Source organism: Glycine max, chromosome 8, assembly GCF_000004515.6.
Source record: "Glycine max cultivar Williams 82 chromosome 8, Glycine_max_v4.0, whole genome shotgun sequence".
Taxonomy (NCBI): Eukaryota; Viridiplantae; Streptophyta; class Magnoliopsida; order Fabales; family Fabaceae; genus Glycine; species Glycine max.
This window is the reverse complement of record NC_038244.2, coordinates 1767948-1783835: the sequence shown is the minus strand read 5'-3', so window position 1 is coordinate 1783835 and position 15888 is coordinate 1767948. Positions and strand designations below refer to the sequence as shown.

At 32.0% G+C, this 15888-nt stretch overlaps 3 protein-coding genes and 1 non-coding gene across 6 annotated transcripts; 2 read left to right on the top strand and 2 right to left on the bottom strand.

Moving 5' to 3' along the window:
- Positions 1-5014: 5014 nt before the first annotated feature.
- On the top strand, positions 5015-5839 carry LOC102660809 (subtilisin-like protease SBT2.5). The gene is made up of 3 exons (XM_006584697.4): positions 5015-5173; positions 5253-5400; positions 5521-5839. Exons 1-3 carry the CDS (start codon positions 5097-5099, stop codon positions 5581-5583), a joined length of 288 nt encoding a protein of 95 aa, XP_006584760.1. The 5' UTR covers positions 5015-5096; the 3' UTR covers positions 5584-5839.
- A 3704-nt stretch (positions 5840-9543) lies between these two features.
- Positions 9544-9694, bottom strand: MIR5036 (microRNA MIR5036). Its single transcript, NR_048820.1, has one exon. It is a non-coding gene; the product is annotated as a microRNA MIR5036 (primary transcript).
- A 1698-nt stretch (positions 9695-11392) lies between these two features.
- LOC100527322 (putative alpha/beta hydrolase) lies at positions 11393-13850 on the top strand. 2 transcript variants are annotated; one of them, XM_006584468.4, is made up of 6 exons: positions 11393-11590; positions 11689-11750; positions 11900-12032; positions 12420-12492; positions 13144-13224; positions 13431-13850. In XM_006584468.4, the coding sequence occupies exons 1-6, from the start codon at positions 11460-11462 to the stop codon at positions 13641-13643; spliced, it is 693 nt and encodes a 230-aa protein (XP_006584531.1). In that variant the 5' UTR covers positions 11393-11459; the 3' UTR covers positions 13644-13850. The 2 variants fall into 2 exon arrangements, with proteins under 2 accessions (XP_006584531.1, NP_001238165.2); NM_001251236.2 differs by having other exon boundaries at positions 11419-11590; positions 13159-13224; positions 13431-13830.
- A 576-nt stretch (positions 13851-14426) lies between these two features.
- On the bottom strand, positions 14427-15644 carry LOC100798226 (uncharacterized). Of its 2 annotated transcripts, XM_006584696.4 has the most exons (3): positions 15508-15644; positions 14772-15434; positions 14427-14613 (listed from the first exon to the last, which is right to left on the bottom strand). In XM_006584696.4, exons 2-3 carry the CDS (start codon positions 15324-15326, stop codon positions 14566-14568), a joined length of 603 nt encoding a protein of 200 aa, XP_006584759.1. In that variant the 5' UTR covers positions 15327-15434; positions 15508-15644; the 3' UTR covers positions 14427-14565. The 2 variants fall into 2 exon arrangements, with proteins under 2 accessions (XP_006584759.1, XP_003530383.1); XM_003530335.5 differs by having other exon boundaries at positions 14772-15618.
- Positions 15645-15888: the final 244 nt, after the last annotated feature.

Sequence of the window (15888 nt, the reverse complement as noted above, 5' to 3'; positions counted from 1 at the left end):
AGAGAACGATCCCTCTCCACTTAGTGGTTTCATTTCCACATTGCCTCTTCTTCTCCGGCAGCCTCTCCACTGTCGATTGCGACCTCTTATTCGCTGCCTCCCCTTCATTTCCTCGTTGTTGCGGCGTCTTGTTCTCCCATCGACGTTAGTGAATCTTCTTTCTTCTGTGGTTCTTGTTCTGCCTTACTGTGTATTATGTATTGTTTTGTGTTTTGATTTGCATTATTGCTACTTGTTCTGTGGTTCTCTGTCTGCTCTGTGCTTATTTTGTGAAAAGGCCATACGGATTGACAATTCGTATGCACCATATGGATTGTTGATCCGTATGACTTTTTTAAAAACTATTTTTTTAGTGAAATAGTCATACAAATTGTCAATCCGTATGATTTTTTTTTTAAAAAAAATGTTTTACTTTTAGTAAATAGCCATACAGATTATGACTTTTCTTTAAAACTGTTTTTTTTAGTGAAATAGTCATACGGATTGTCAATCTGTATGACTTTTTAAAAAAAAAAAAATAAATTCTTTCATACGGATTGACAATCCGTATGACTATTTCACTAAAAAAAAAATAGTTTTTAAAAATAGCATTTTGATAAGTAACTTCCTAATTTAGTTGTCAATATTTCTTTATTTTTCAAGTTTTAAATTTTATAACATAAATTGTTGACATAACATTTCTTTATTTGTCAGGACGTTCCAAGTAGCATGTATTATTTTCTTAAAAATAAAGACGGGATGCATTTGCACTTGGAGGACGTTGCAGAATGTCGGCTCGTGTTCAATCATTACAAGAAGACACTTAAAATTGGAGCCAGATGGAAACATTTTTGCGAGACCTTGTCATTGACCGCTGACATGGAAGTAGTTTTTGAATTCATTGATTCCAATGTTAACTATGTGCTCTATTGGTCGTATTTATGAACAATTTAGGATTTTAAACATTTTAATTATCATGAACATTTTAATTATATATTAGTTGTTTTATAATAATTGTTTTATCATGTGTTGATTCTAAATTTGTTGCAACAATGTTCTTATATATAATAGTTGTTTTGTCATGTATAATATTATCCCATTGTTTTTGAAAAAAATTGGTCATGTTTTTGAAATAAATTATTTTTAATTAATGACTAAATGAAATTTTTTTATCATTGTTAAATTTAACCAATTACTAAATTAATCATTAAAATATATTTTAAATTGTTTTCTTTTATCATTGCAAAAATTTGTAATCCGTATGGCCATAACTGAATTTTGTTTAATTTATCATTGTAAAATTTAAAAGAAAAAATTAAAAATGATTTGGCCGTACGTCAAATTCTTTTTTTGCATTCCTCTCCTTTTTCGACGACGGAAATCGACCAAAATTCACCGTATATTCCTCACAAATGCACGTACACCACCGGAGACCAAATACGCTTCCAAACCACCCTTAACGGAAGTAACTTATACTAAGTCATGGAAATTTTACGAAAAAAATGACGCTGCATAAATAAAAAATTTGACCTGCTATTTACAACCGAAAATACCATAAGAGTATTTTCGTCATTTTTGGAAATTGCTGGGTGCCCCAAGCAATTCCCAACTAATTAACTAGGAATACTAATGGGAACAAAAAGACCCAAGGAATTGCAAAGACACATTAAGGCCACAATAGTGAAGGTTCGCCAAACAGTCTCTTTGATGCCTCATTGATTTCTTTAGTGTTCTTGGATTGGATTTTATATTTGTCACTATAAACAATCAATATTTCTCATTATATATATTTTTTCTATCATATTATATCATATAGGTAAAATTGTAAACTTGGTCTCCTTATTTGTCTCATAATTTGATTTTGATCCCTCTATAATTTAATTCATGAATTTAGTCTCCAGGTTTTTTACAATCACATTATTTCAGTCCTCAACGTCTAATTTTAAGGTTGGAAACTGAAATAATGAAATTACAAAAAACAGATGACTAAATTTGTGAATTAAATTATATGGGATCAAAATTACAAATTTGAGATTAATAGGGAAACTAAATTTTTAATTTTTCTTATCATATATAATATCTATATTTTTCTTTATCATTCTTTCTCTAGATATATAATAGGATTTAGGTGTCAAAATATATTGATTCTAATTATAATTGCATGAGTTTGATTCATAACAATGTATTTATCACTTTTTCATTCACTTATTACCTTTTTCCATTTTTTTGAAAGATTTTTTTTTCATTTATATTTTTCTTTGGAGACAAGATCTAATTGAGTCATGGTGAAATATTAGATGTGGATGCCTTTTCTAGAAAAGATTCGATTTTTCAGTTGTTACAATATGAGGGGCCACTAACTTCTTTTAGTAGATCCCATACTTATTGATTGTAAGACTATATGATATGAGCCTTCTTTAAAAAAAAAACTGAAAAAAGAGCAATGATGCACCGAAGTACTGTGATTGATAAGAAAGAGAGTGATAGAATGCAAAATTTACGGTGAGAGAAAAAAATAAGGTTATTGTGAACAATTTTTATTTTTTTTTACTCAATTGTAAACAATGCTAAGATATGCATGTACCTGGTGTCAATAATTAATAAAATAAAGGATTAAGTTTTGACTTTCATGCACAAACGCGTGAGAGATCTTTTTATTTTTTTATTTTACTTTTACTAATGTTAAACTATTGATAGAATAATTAGTTGCGAAATATTATACTTTAAATTCAAAATATAAATAATTTAATAGATAATTTTAAGTTTATTATTCCTTTCTTTTATATATACATTTTTTTACACTCATAATTAATAGTGAATAAAATATTTTGACTTTGAATAAAACAATGCTAAGATATGCATGTACCTGGTGTCAATAATTAATAAAATAAAGGCTTAAGTTTTGACTTTCATGCACAAACGCGTGAGAGATCTTTTTATTTTTTATTTTACTTTTACTAATGTTAAACTATTGATAGAATAATTAGTTGCGAAATATTATACTTTAAATTCAAAATATAAATAATTTAATAGATAATTTTAAGTTTATTATTCCTTTCTTTTATATATACATTTTTTTACACTAATAATTAATAGTGAATAAAATATTTTTTTTATTTTCCTCATGGTCACCAATCATTGTTTCCAATTTACCTATTAAATTTAGCCTTGACTAATTATAAAACGATGACTCATTTCCTTAAAGCAGTTAAAACTTCTAGATGGTTAAGCCTTTTTAGGTTGTTAAACCATTTTGTTTTTGTTTTTTGAGTGGTTAAGTCATTTTGTGTTTTGCTTTTGCCTTTCAGGTGGTTAAACCATTTTTTTGTTTTCTGTCTTTTTTAGGTAGTTAAATCCTTTTGCCTTTATCTTTTTAGGTAGTTAAGTCATCTTGCTTTTTCCTTTTTAGGTGATTAAACCTTTTTTCTTCTGTCTATGGTGGTTAAGCGTGTTTGTTTCTCTTAATTATTAGGTAAGTTTACATTTGTTAGCTGCTTTGATCAATATGCAGACCTTTTCACTAAAGATCTTACATCTTCGCGTCACAAATTTCAGATGAATGTTAATTCATTGACAAGTGCACTAATTTGTATAAGTAATATTTTAAAACGGAAGCCCGAGTGTCGAGTTCACAAGAACTTTGACTATAGTTAGAGTTGGTGTATATCCAATTTTCAAGTAATTAACAAATTGATTCAACTATTTGTGGCATGTGACATTAAGAGTAAATTGACATGAAATTAAACTAATAAGCTAGCATGTACAAGGGCGAGAAAAAAAAAACCAGAGCAGTGAAGTGACAGATCGATGCAGGATTATGAATATGTTGGGGCTTAGTCTACCAAAACTACTCTTGATGCAACGTTAATGATTTTTTTCTGTTCAATATTATTTCAATTATCACCTACATCTACTCGTATACTCTAAAATATAACATGAACATGGATGATCAAGCCACAAACATGAAAATAAGCATAGAAAAGAAACAATGAAACTGAAATAACATTAAATGGATAGTAAGAATCATTACATCAAGAGTATTTTGTTGATAAACTCCCAACAATAGGTGGTTTAACCTCTCATTATCATGAAAGACTTACAAATACAAAAAGGGTGAAGATGGTGGAAGAAAGTGGAAGGAAGTGGAGAGGAAGTGAAATGGGTCCCAATGGATGATTCTCCCTCTTCTTGGACGAGCCCTAGCTGTTCTTCAGTGGGGAGGACTGAATGCCACATCCCCTCCCTTTTTCCTTACTTAAAACGCAACACAATCTTATTTTTTGTGATTCTACACTCTAAGTGAGGTTCTGCGCTAAGCGAAGAGTAAGTGGCTACGCGCTAAGCGCGCCTTCACATGACATTTGGCTTCTCTATGTGGCGTTTTTGCGCTAAACGAGGGTTGCATGCTGAACGAGTGTGATGCGCTAAACGAGACTCTCCAGATCTACAACTCTCGTTCATGCCTTCTTCTGTGTTTCTACAAAACAAAATACACCACCAAAACATTATAAATTTTTCAGTTTTAAGCACCTACCAATAAAAAGTTAAATGATGTTAAAATCCTAATGTTAACCATAAAAAGAAACAATAAAAAAGGGAAAAATCAGATAATTTATATGTGACTTAATTACAAAATTTACTTAGGAAAAACAATTATCAATGAACACAATGTTAATTATTTCATCCTTTCAATAACTAATACCATGCACGCTTACAAGATTATGACTAAGTGTGAACATGGTGCTTCAATTCATCATGTTGCACGTATGTATTAAGAAGTAATTAACTTGCTATTCTCTTTAAGGGGCGCACCACCGAAATCAGAATCTTTGGTTTTTCTATTAATTACAAATCAATAAATTTCAATCAGTCCGTTCAAATATTAAATTCCTTGGCGGTGGGCATAACGGAAAAAGTTACCTCTTAGATCTTACATAAAATTGAAACCAACGTGGGCCTAGCTATCATTTTGTTTTTCTTTATTATCGTTTCTCTGTTGGGAAAGTCATTCAGCCTTTTGCTGTATAAATAGCTAGACAGTGGAACAGAAAACTGCCATTGATAATAATAGATCTTCCAATCAAATCAACAAGAAAGAAAAAGAGGCATTCTTCTTAATGGGGAGCACAAAAATGGAGTCGTACTTTGTCTTCATGAACTATGATCCTGAATACGGGAGACTTCGAGCTGATCGGTCTGTTCTCCTTAATTTGTTTTATTATACCATTTTCTTAATTAATTAGTACTCATTTTAATTTATTAATTGCTGCTAGAACCGAGAGAGGGACACATGAGCTTGATTTGTACCTTGATAGAAAACATGATGAACTCTTAGCAAGTGCCCTAGAGCCAGGAACCTACAAGAAGACATCTTCTTTGGTCATTGTTGATGCTTTTGCAGTCGAAATTACCGAGGATCAAGTAATATGCATATGATTCTTTTCTTTTCTTGTTTCTCATTATATTTATTTATTACTCATGTGGCATCGATATTCATGTTTGCCTTTTATGTCTTAATTTGATGCAATCATTTTCAAACAGGCCAATGTGCTCAGATCTGCAAAAGGAGTGAGGGTTGTGGAGAAAAATGAAGTGCCAGTCTAGTGTAGCATAGAATAATATTTCAAACAGGCCAATGTTTTGAGGAGAAAATTTCCATGATTTTGTTTAATTAACTTTTCGTTCTCGTGAAGTTTCTCATATGTGTAATTTGCTACGAAGATGCGAACTCGCTAGGCAAGATGTATAATGTATTAAGGGAAACCAAGGTAGATTTGTGTTGATTATCATGTGTTTTTGTTTTTAACTATATTATCTTGAGCATGATGACGCACATAATCTAAGTTTGGTGATTATCATCTATGCCAGAATACTTTGAGAACAACTTTCTCTTGTGCAAACATCAGATTTACAACACACGTGATCAACTGGTGGAAGACCACCTTGTCTAGGAAAATAAATTATGGATCTCACCGGAAAACCCATTTAATCATTGGAGTTTTATTTCTTTCAAAATTTGTTTCCTCCGAAAGAAAGTCATGCATCTTGGAGAAAGTGGGTTTGAACTTTTTGATTCTAATATCATTTCTAATGCCAATATAATGAGCCCTTCAGTGCCCAAATATATTAAGATACTCTAACGAAATAATAATTGTAATAAAGTTATTTTTAATTTTTACTGTCAATCTGTCATGCTACAACAATAAAGTCTCTTAAAAAATAAATAAAAAATACACATGCTCATAGATTTCATTTGAGTAATCATATAGACATACAACTTCTTTTGATACAAAACCACGCAGACCTATAAAAGTGTAGTTTAAAATTTTTCCCATCATCATCATATCATATCACCACATATATTATACACAAGCAGGAAAAATTTGCCATCCGTCGTTTTTTCTGTTCTATTTCTGTCTATGCGTATATGTTTTTAGGTCTGCAACTCTGCATGCCGGTGAGCAGTATATGCAAGACCTGGAGTGGATTTATTTAACGAAAATAAATAATAATAATAATAATAATAAATATTATTATTATTATGGAATGAAATTAATTAGATGCAATGAGATGTTTAACTGAATAAAGGTAAAGGATTTAGAGAGCTGAAAATGGAATGAAACATAAAAAAGAAAATAAGTTTGCCACTATAGTTCACTAAGTGGGTGAAAAACAACTAATAAAATTGTAGGTTTTAGCATATGGAATAAAAATAAGTTGAGTATCAGGTAAATAAGAAAAAGCTGCGCACATAGATATGATGTTAAATTTGCTTGTATCATTTACTTGTGATGCATTGATAAAATAAACATATCATGCGTTTGCTTTAATTACGAATAAAAGGATATCCTTTGTTTCCTCCATGAAAGTGTTACCGTTTTTAATTTTTTTTTCTCAACAAATAATATATATATATATATATATATATATATATGTGTGTGTGTGTGTGAGAGAGAGAGATAAATCAACATAATAAGTTATCATTTTTTTATTAGTTTATTAGTTTTTATTAATGAAAGAGATTTGAATCACTAATTTTTTTCTCTCTCCTGGCTGCGACCTTATAACTCCGAGTATTATCATTCTATTACGGATGTGTGTCAAAATTAAGAAAACACAGCCTTTCATTTTGCATACGAATATGCATGTGAGCCACAGCCACTCATTTGCTAAACAAACATATATAATATTAACTTTATGTTTAGTAGTTATTACAAAATAACGATGGCCGTTAGATCATAATTTAAAAAAATATATGAACAACTGGGATGAATAAAAAAAAAATCAAGGATAAAAAAACAAATAAAATATGATAAGATTCTTCCACTTCTTATTCGTTTTATGTGTTGTTTTACACAAATTAGCATGTTTCAAAACTCGCAAATTCCATTCATAGTAGGGAGGTAATACAAGACATGTAGTATCGAACGAACAGAAACACCAAAAGTACACAACCAATATTGCTAATGCTAGTTATGGTAAGAAAAAGAGTACGGCCTAGTGTCATAATTTGCTTCCTGTTTTCAGCAAAGTTCAGAAACAAAGCCTGGACTACGACTACGGGTTAGATCATTCACATGCATGGATCACAACATGATTTATATTTATTTTTATTTTTCTCAGCCTTCAAATCTCATAGACAAACAAGAAAGTTGAAGGGTAGGTCCTCTTTCCAGGTTCAATGCTGCACAAATATTCACTCTTGGAAGGGCCCCCTTTCATCTCTCACAAACATGCCACGTGTAATCCCTCCCCACAAAAGATAGCAAGTGGCAAGTACAATCCACCAGGGGGACAAGGGCGTGCAGCTAGGCCTAGCCTTAAAAGGAGAATTGCATTTAATTTCATGACTAATAATCAACAAAATATTGCATGAACACTTATTTTATTATTTAATACGTAGAACAAAATATTATATAATGTGATAGGAAAAAAAAGATAAAAATAAAAATATTAAAAGAATGTTTAAAATGATAAAATATTTATATATCATTGCTCATAATCAAAATAATTCATTTGCAAACCAAAATAATTCAAAGGCACGCGAAACCATCACACCCACTCATTGGCTCAAAAGTCCCAAGATGGTAAAAGACCAACAACAATGTGTCAAGAGGAAACCATAACTGGGACTTGAAAGAGAGCTAGCGTTGACGAGTCAAAATCAGTGAGTACCACGCAACACTAGGAGAAAACGATGGAAAACAAAATCTAACCAATAGCTGCCAAACTGAAAGAGAGAATGTGAGAGGCACCATGCAAGGCAACTATGTTTTTGTTTCGTGGAAGAACAAGGTTCATATTATAAGAATAACAAATGAGTCAACTCATCGAGTCAAGAGATGGATTAGGTGAAATTATAAAATTGAGTGGGAGAAAAAAGAAAAAAAGTCATTGATTTGAATCTCTTTCCATCACTAACAATAACAAAAAAAAGAGAGTAAATTAATAACTAATAACAGATAAAAAAAGAAATGAAATAGATTGGGTTAATAAATCAAACTTCATTTCTAAAACACAAACCTACTAGCTAGAATCAACTTTGAACAGCTGAGATGAGTTACTGGGACAAGACGGATTTGCGCACATCCTTTTTAAAAAAAGGGTGTTTATCAAAATCAATTAACTCTTCAAATTTTTTAAAATGAAAATACATAAAATTATCTGAACCAGCTAGTTATGTTTTTTTAAGGGAACCAACTAATATGCTCTTAATTGATTTGATTTAATTTGGATTTGAAAAAAAATTAAGTTCATTTTCATTGATTTGAATTTTTGTCTCTTAAAATCAAACCGTAAACACTGCTATATAGAAGCATATATAATTGAGCTAAAAATCTTGAACTCATTGTAAGACCTCATAATGAAAAGAGATAAGTATATTGTGATTTGTCTTCTAAAACAAGTTACTATATTGTATAGAAAAAGATAATAAATTATCTTTAAAAAATAATACATAATATTATATGAAAAATTAACTATACTATTTCTATTGAATAATGTTTTTTTTATCGATCAAATATTAATTATTAATTATTATTTTTTTGTTAGTTGAGAATTCAAATCCACAAAGTTTATTTTCGTTTTTTTTAACATTAAATCAACCTTATAACTCATTTCATAAAATAATATTTAGTTGAAATGATTTTTTTTCATAATTTATACTCTTCTATATAGTTTGTAAAATGTCAAATAACTTGATAAGAATTAAGAAGAGAGAAAAAATTGTAAAAATATAATGAAAGTTAATATAAAAAAAAAACCAATATTCTTATTAGCTTAGATGTTAATTAGGCTAATAAGTTTGAGCAAGAGAGAGCGCGCTTAACCTCATCGGGTCAACTTTGTTGAGTATCCATAATTAAAAAAGTGAGAAAACTAAAATATGAGACAGATTTTTAACGTGGCAAAATGGATATGAACCCAACCTCCCATTATGTATCCAATCTCACCAAGGGTGATTGATCAGCAATGCACGCTAAAAATTGGCCGCATAAAAACCCAACGTTGGGCTCAGAAAGAAACTAAAAAAGGGTTTGGAAATGAAGCCAACTTTGGTAATGATTATGAAGGTGAGAAACAAGATGAACTTCTTTGTGTTATATATATATATATATATAAGGAACAGCTTATTTACTCCTCCCCAAGGGCCTCTAGTCTTGTTCTTGGATGTTAAAGCGAGAAGCCCTTGAGGGAGAGTGAACAATCAACCCCTTCATTGATTATCACTTGATTTGGCTTGGCTTGTGTTAATTAATTCCTTGAAGAGGGTCCATATAACACAAGCCCTTTTTATACACTCTGCACAGAGTAGAAGCTGCCTTAAAATGTCGTTGACTTTTATTATGTGGGGTCTCCATATCTTGTTTTGTGGCAAGATATTGCTTCACAAGAGGATCTCCAAATCGTAGAGGTTACGATATCAATTGCTCAAATTAATTGGACGCATGGGGAAAAATATATTTTACAAATTAAAGAAAACATGCATGCATGTACATATGTATATATATCTTATCGGGGGTACTGGCCTGGTTTTCGATTTCTGCAGGTGATATACCTTATATCTCACTGTACATCAATAATATATTTTTTTGGCTAATTAAAAAAAAATGTTTTTAAGATATAATTCACGCCGTCGATCTCGAGCATGATGACTTGGTTAGAATAATTAACAGGATGGCCTTTAGCAATCATGAAGATCGAGCAGTAACACAGATCGAATATAGCAGCTTGCATGCCTCAATGGCATCTCAGCGTTATCTTTAATCCCATTAGCATGCATTAATTCCTTGTGTCTTGTCCCTTTTTCCTGTCTTTTGCTTTATGGCTCGCCCCTTGCTTTCGTAAGTCCAAGTGTCTCCAAAGTCTTCTTAATTTCAAGTGTAATTTATGCGCTTTGGTTAATTAATAACGCTAAGACACACACACACACACAAAAAAAAAAACATGTACAGAACCAGAAACGTGGTAGCCCTAAGGACTCATTATAGGATGCTTTGGTATAATTTTTTTGGATTTATCCCCGGGAAAAATATAAATTATAAATTAAAAAAAGGGGAACCGTGTGCATTGACATAAATCACTCTGCATGACTATTTAATTTTCAAGTCTTCATCAACAACCAATCCATATACCATTTATTTTTTCAGTTTTTATTTATAAGATTCATCTAAAATGTTTGTTGTATTAATTATTTTTAAAATAAAATATCTCTCAGTAAAAAAAATTAATGTATTCACAAACAATTAAAAAAAGAGTATTACTATAAGGATAATTGAAAAAATATATATATTTAAAATAAATTTATTGTTATTAACTAAATTAATTATTTTTCTTAATTTTAATGAATAGATGGAGTAACAATTTCCAACTTTGTTATAGTGCTTTTGTTTTAAGCCACGTGAATTTCAAATTAATTACAGTGTTTTTTTTTACAAATACATTAAGCACGATATTTTATAAACGGAAAAAGAAAATCCAATGAAGGTGTGTTTTTGAATTTAATTAATGAAAAGAGAAAAAACAGTTATTTACCAATCACATGTAATTTTGAAACTCTTAAAAAAAAGTGCTTAAAGTAAAGGAAAAAAGAAAAAACATTTAAGCCATCATGAGAACTAAAAAAATCTAACGGTTTTTTAAAAAATATCCATGGTGAGGAACATGTTTGCCTTTCTCACCCTAAACTCGTCTTAATTTTAATACTTAAAAAAAATATGATAGAAAATTATAATAAATTTGAATCAATCCGATTTCAAATGATAGGACATTTTAATATGTTTTTAATGTACATGTTTAATATAGTTAATTTAAATTGATTTTATATTGTTAAAAAAAATTCCAAATTCCAAAAAGAGAAGGTGAACAATGCATTCTCATGTCTGTCCCTACATTTGGCGCGAAAATTAGAATTTAATAGTGTGTGCAGCGAAATTTAGCGGGATAGGGTTTTGATTGGGGGGTTTCTCTATTCCGAAGGCATGGATTCGTTACCACCTGCAAAACGGCGTCGTGAGAGCAAAGACGGCGAGACTGAAGCTTCAACGTTGTCACCGGTTGTGATCTTCGCTCACGGTGCCGGTGCTCCTTCCTCTTCTGATTGGATGCAAAGGTAATATCCATACAATTACATGGATTTTATTTTAAAACTACAAAATGGGTTAAATCTTGTTATAGGCTTCATTGTCTCTATTTTTTATTTTTTTATAGATGGAAGAACATGATAAAGGAGGCACTGCGCGCTGTCGATGTTGTCACTTTTGACTATCCTTGTGAGTTTGTTTCTAACTATATCCCTTGTATTCCATTTTTCATTTTCATTTTATTTTTTAAAAAGTACATGATCTCTAGTTGTGTGAACCTCGAGATAATTGTGTTGTTTTAACTCGGAAGTGAATTTAATGGGTTTGTCATTCGCTAGACATGTCTGCGAAAAAGAAGGCCCCTCCTAAGGCGGAAAAACTGGTGGAGTTTCACTCAAATTTTGTCAAGGAAACTGCAACTAAGTACCCTGGTCATCCCCTGATACTTGCAGGCAAATCAATGGGTTCAAGGTAGGCATTCCTTTTTTTTTTTTAATATTTGGATATGTTGGAATTATGGGTTTTATGAATTGAGGAGGCAAAGGTGATAATAGAGACTTTGGATAATATGTACTTGAGTACTGTAATGTGCTACAATGTGATGGTGTTGTTCATAAAATCTAAAGCACTAAGCCTTATTTGTTGTAATCAATCCTAACCAAATAATGATACAAATCATGATATATCAGGGAATATGAAAACTAGAAAAATTAAGGAAACTAATCATAAGAGATATTCTATAATATATTCTGGATATTCTAACAGGTCATATGTATGTTGCGCTGAGGAAGCCCTAATTCAGTTTATTAGTATCAAGATATTTATGACATGATGTATCTTGCGTTTATTTTGTTGTAGAGTTGGCTGCATGGTGGCTAGCATGAAAGACATTAATGTTTCTGCTGTAGTATGCTTGGGCTACCCATTAAAGGTTTGATTTTCATGCCAATCTTTGAACTACGGGATAAACTGATTGCATATGTTTTTTTTTTTGCTCCTTTTACCTTGGGGTAGTAGGTGTACTGAAGAAGATTTCCAACTATTTGCCTATCATAGGGTATACTATACTCCTTGCCTAATTTTTATTTTCTCGATAATTCAAAAGCCACTTATCCCTTTTGTTAGTGATTATAGTTTAATCACAAATTTCTAGTCTTTTTTAAATGTGCTCCCTTCTTAAGCATTTTGCTTCCTTTGTTATTTTGGCCTTCCGCTGGCCATCTTAATTTGCCCACTTAGTTGATGAAGTTGTCGTCCTTGGAAAGAATTTATACAAAATTGATGAGGAGAAATATAAATTAGTGTGGAGCTCTGAATCCAATAATAATTTTGATACTAATCATCTTAATCCAATAATCCACTTTATTATGCCACTCCTTTGAATATTTTCCTTTTCATTCCTTCCTGGCTGGCTGTATCATCTGCACTTGTGATGCTCAGTTTTCTGTTTGAGCATTGTTGGCATGCAACATTTAAGACATTATATTTGGTGCATTGGTTTCCTGTGAGTGTTTTGGTAAAACAGAGATGTCATTACAACTAAAGTACAAATTTTAAATAACTAAGAATCACATTCTTTTAGTTGCCAATATTGCAGGGAAGCAATGGTGCAGTTAGAGATGAAACACTGTTACAGCTAACAGTTCCTACAATGTTTGTACAGGTAGTTTTTTCTTTTCTAATTTGTCATTAACCATTGTGGTATTGCAGGTATAGTCTTATAGTCACAATTCTGCCGTTTCATACTCTTGATATATTGAATGACCTGTCAAATTTTTCATATTCTATCAGTATGGGTAATAACACATAAATTGCTTGTGTTATGTGTTTAATTCTATCCTTGTGTTTGTTTATGTGTGTCTTGCGCAGGGCAGCAAGGATGGTCTCTGTCCACTTGAGAAGTTAGAAACCACTCGGAAGAAGATGAAAGCACCCAATGAGCTGCATGTCATCGATGGTGGTGACCACTCTTTCAAGATTGGTAAGAAGCACCTGCAAGCAAACAATTCCACCCAAGATGAAGTTGAAGATGTTGCTGTGCTGGCTATTGCTGCTTTCATTTCCAGGTCTCTTGAAGGATGAAAAATGCCCCTGAATTCTTTAGCGTATCAAGGTTTGTATATAAGAATTGTTGTATCTTGCATGGTGTTAATCTTGGCCTTGTTGGCAGGCGGTAACTATACTTTTGGGGATTTTTAGTGGAATAGACATATATTAATTCCTTGCTGACAGAATTGATTAACATATGGCGATGACTGTTAGTTTAACTAAATGCAGTTTTATATATCAGTGTTTGCGCCAGTTTGGATAGGCATTTTCATCTTAGAGAATCACAATTCACGCCATGACCGTGCTTTGAAATTTGTTTCATGGGTTCAAATCCGGAAACAGTCTCTTTGCATATGCAAGGGTAAGGCCGCGTACAACATCCCTCCCCCATACCTTCGCATAGCGAAGAGCCTCCGGGCAATGGGGTACGAAGTTTTATAAGTAATTTTGGAGCAAAATTGATTTTGCATGAAAAGTGAAAACCAAGGTTCTGTTGTCTCACCGCAAAAACAATATTCTTGTTGCTTTTGCAGTGAAGAAAAATCCAGTTGGAGGTACATTGATAAAAAATATCCTCATAATTGAATATTATTCTATAACTTAAAACAATATTTATGCACCCATATTAACAATTGTACTTTTAAAAGTGTTATTTTAAATGATAAATTTTCCTAAACATAAATTGGTTCACTTAAAATTTAACTAAAATCAATTTTGCAAAATCAAGTTTACTCAAACAATTTTTCAAACTTCAATCCAAACAGACTAGGCAACAAAGGTACTATAAGATCCTGTTGTTGAACAGACCAGTAAATGTAGGTAAACTTCAAAATATATTATTTATCATAAGATACTCACAGCCAAGTGAAATATTGGAATTTATTTTTCCCAACTATTTGGGTACAAGAACAGATGAAATCGTAAACACACTTTGTGGCGATGTTCTTTCCGTCAGTTAAACTGGCTTTGTCTTAGTTGCGTCCTGCTTGCAGTTTCCTCCTTTCTGCAGACGTAAACAGAGAAGTCAAGACTTAGCAATGAAACAAACAAAATCTTGTTCTAACCCAACATGCAAGCATTTAATGTAAAATATTTTCGTTTCCATGTGATGATTTTTAAAAATAGACTTGTACTCCTGTGCATATAAGTGCCCTTAGTTACCTTTGTCTTTGGGCACTTCTCATCATCACTTTCGCTATCACTGCTGCTGCTGTTGCCTCCTTCATTGTTATTATGGCGGGATAAGCCATTCTTAATCCTCCGGAACAAGTTCATATCCTTCTTATTGTTGTTGAGCTCTCCATTCTTCTTTGCATGAGCCCCAAAGCATGTTGTAGTGGTATCATAAGGATAAGGGTCCTTCTTCTCGGTGTGGGTAATTTGTGCTTGGACGACAGTAACTGTGATCTGGGTTTTGGAGACCCCATGTTTTTTGTCATTTTGGGTCTGAGTTTGGCCATAGTAGTGAGCCTCTGTTTTGGTGCCATTGTGGCCTTGGGACTCAACCTGAGTTTGGCTATAGTATTGAAGTTGATTTTGGTTGCTGCCATGACGCCCTTTGAAAGCCTTGCTAGTTATCTCAGATAATTTTTGGCCGAACGAGCTGTGTTGGGTTTTGGGTTGGCATACTTCAATTGCAGTATTGGGTTTGTGATGGCTTTTTGGTTGGCTAACTTCAACTGTGGTGTTGGGTTTCTCACACTGAACAGAAGCCATTGCAATAGTTTGTGTTGCTTAGTTGTGATTTGTTTGTTTCCTTGCAGCTGCATGCATGGTAGCTTATTAAGGGCCTTTTATTGGCATGGTGAGGCTCCTCCCCTCCCTCTGTAGTGGAGAAATAAAATAACAATTTCAATTATGCTTTCTTGAAATATGGTCTGAATAAAAGTAGTCTTACCATATTTTATCAAGAAACAGAAAACGGAACTTATTCTCTGCGTCCTTCCACAACATATCAAAAAATAAATTGAGAGAACCTAGTTTCATGGCGTTAGCACCATAGATGGCACAGACATGCTGATTAAGTTCCCACTCAATTTGTGGACCAAGAATTTAAGAAAAAGAAAAGCTATGGAAAGCCGAGATGGCATTTTTGTTTCTGGTGAACAACTCATGGCATATTGGCTATTATTTTTTTCTCTCGTCTGTTAAGTATTCGTTATCTCAAAAGTTGTTTATAAATACATCTAATATATTGAGAATTATAAACTTTGTAATTAAAAATGACTCCGTAAGTTTTCTATTTGTATTATTAGAATCATAATCTCCATTATTGATT

Coding starts and splice junctions, on each gene's coding strand:
- LOC100798226 (XM_006584696.4), bottom strand. CDS start 15,326: ATGGCTTCTGTTCAGTGTGAGAAACCCAACACCACAGTTGAAGTTAGC. Junction 14,614..14,771: donor AGAAGTGCCCAAAGACAAAG/GTAACTAAGGGC, acceptor TTACGTCTGCAG/AAAGGAGGAAACTGCAAGCA.
- LOC102660809 (XM_006584697.4), top strand. CDS start 5,097: ATGGGGAGCACAAAAATGGAGTCGTACTTTGTCTTCATGAACTATGAT. Junction 5,174..5,252: donor GGGAGACTTCGAGCTGATCG/GTCTGTTCTCCT, acceptor AATTGCTGCTAG/AACCGAGAGAGGGACACATG. Junction 5,401..5,520: donor TCGAAATTACCGAGGATCAA/GTAATATGCATA, acceptor ATTTTCAAACAG/GCCAATGTGCTCAGATCTGC.
- LOC100527322 (XM_006584468.4), top strand. CDS start 11,460: ATGGATTCGTTACCACCTGCAAAACGGCGTCGTGAGAGCAAAGACGGC. Junction 11,751..11,899: donor TGTCACTTTTGACTATCCTT/GTGAGTTTGTTT, acceptor GTCATTCGCTAG/ACATGTCTGCGAAAAAGAAG. Junction 12,033..12,419: donor GGCAAATCAATGGGTTCAAG/GTAGGCATTCCT, acceptor ATTTTGTTGTAG/AGTTGGCTGCATGGTGGCTA.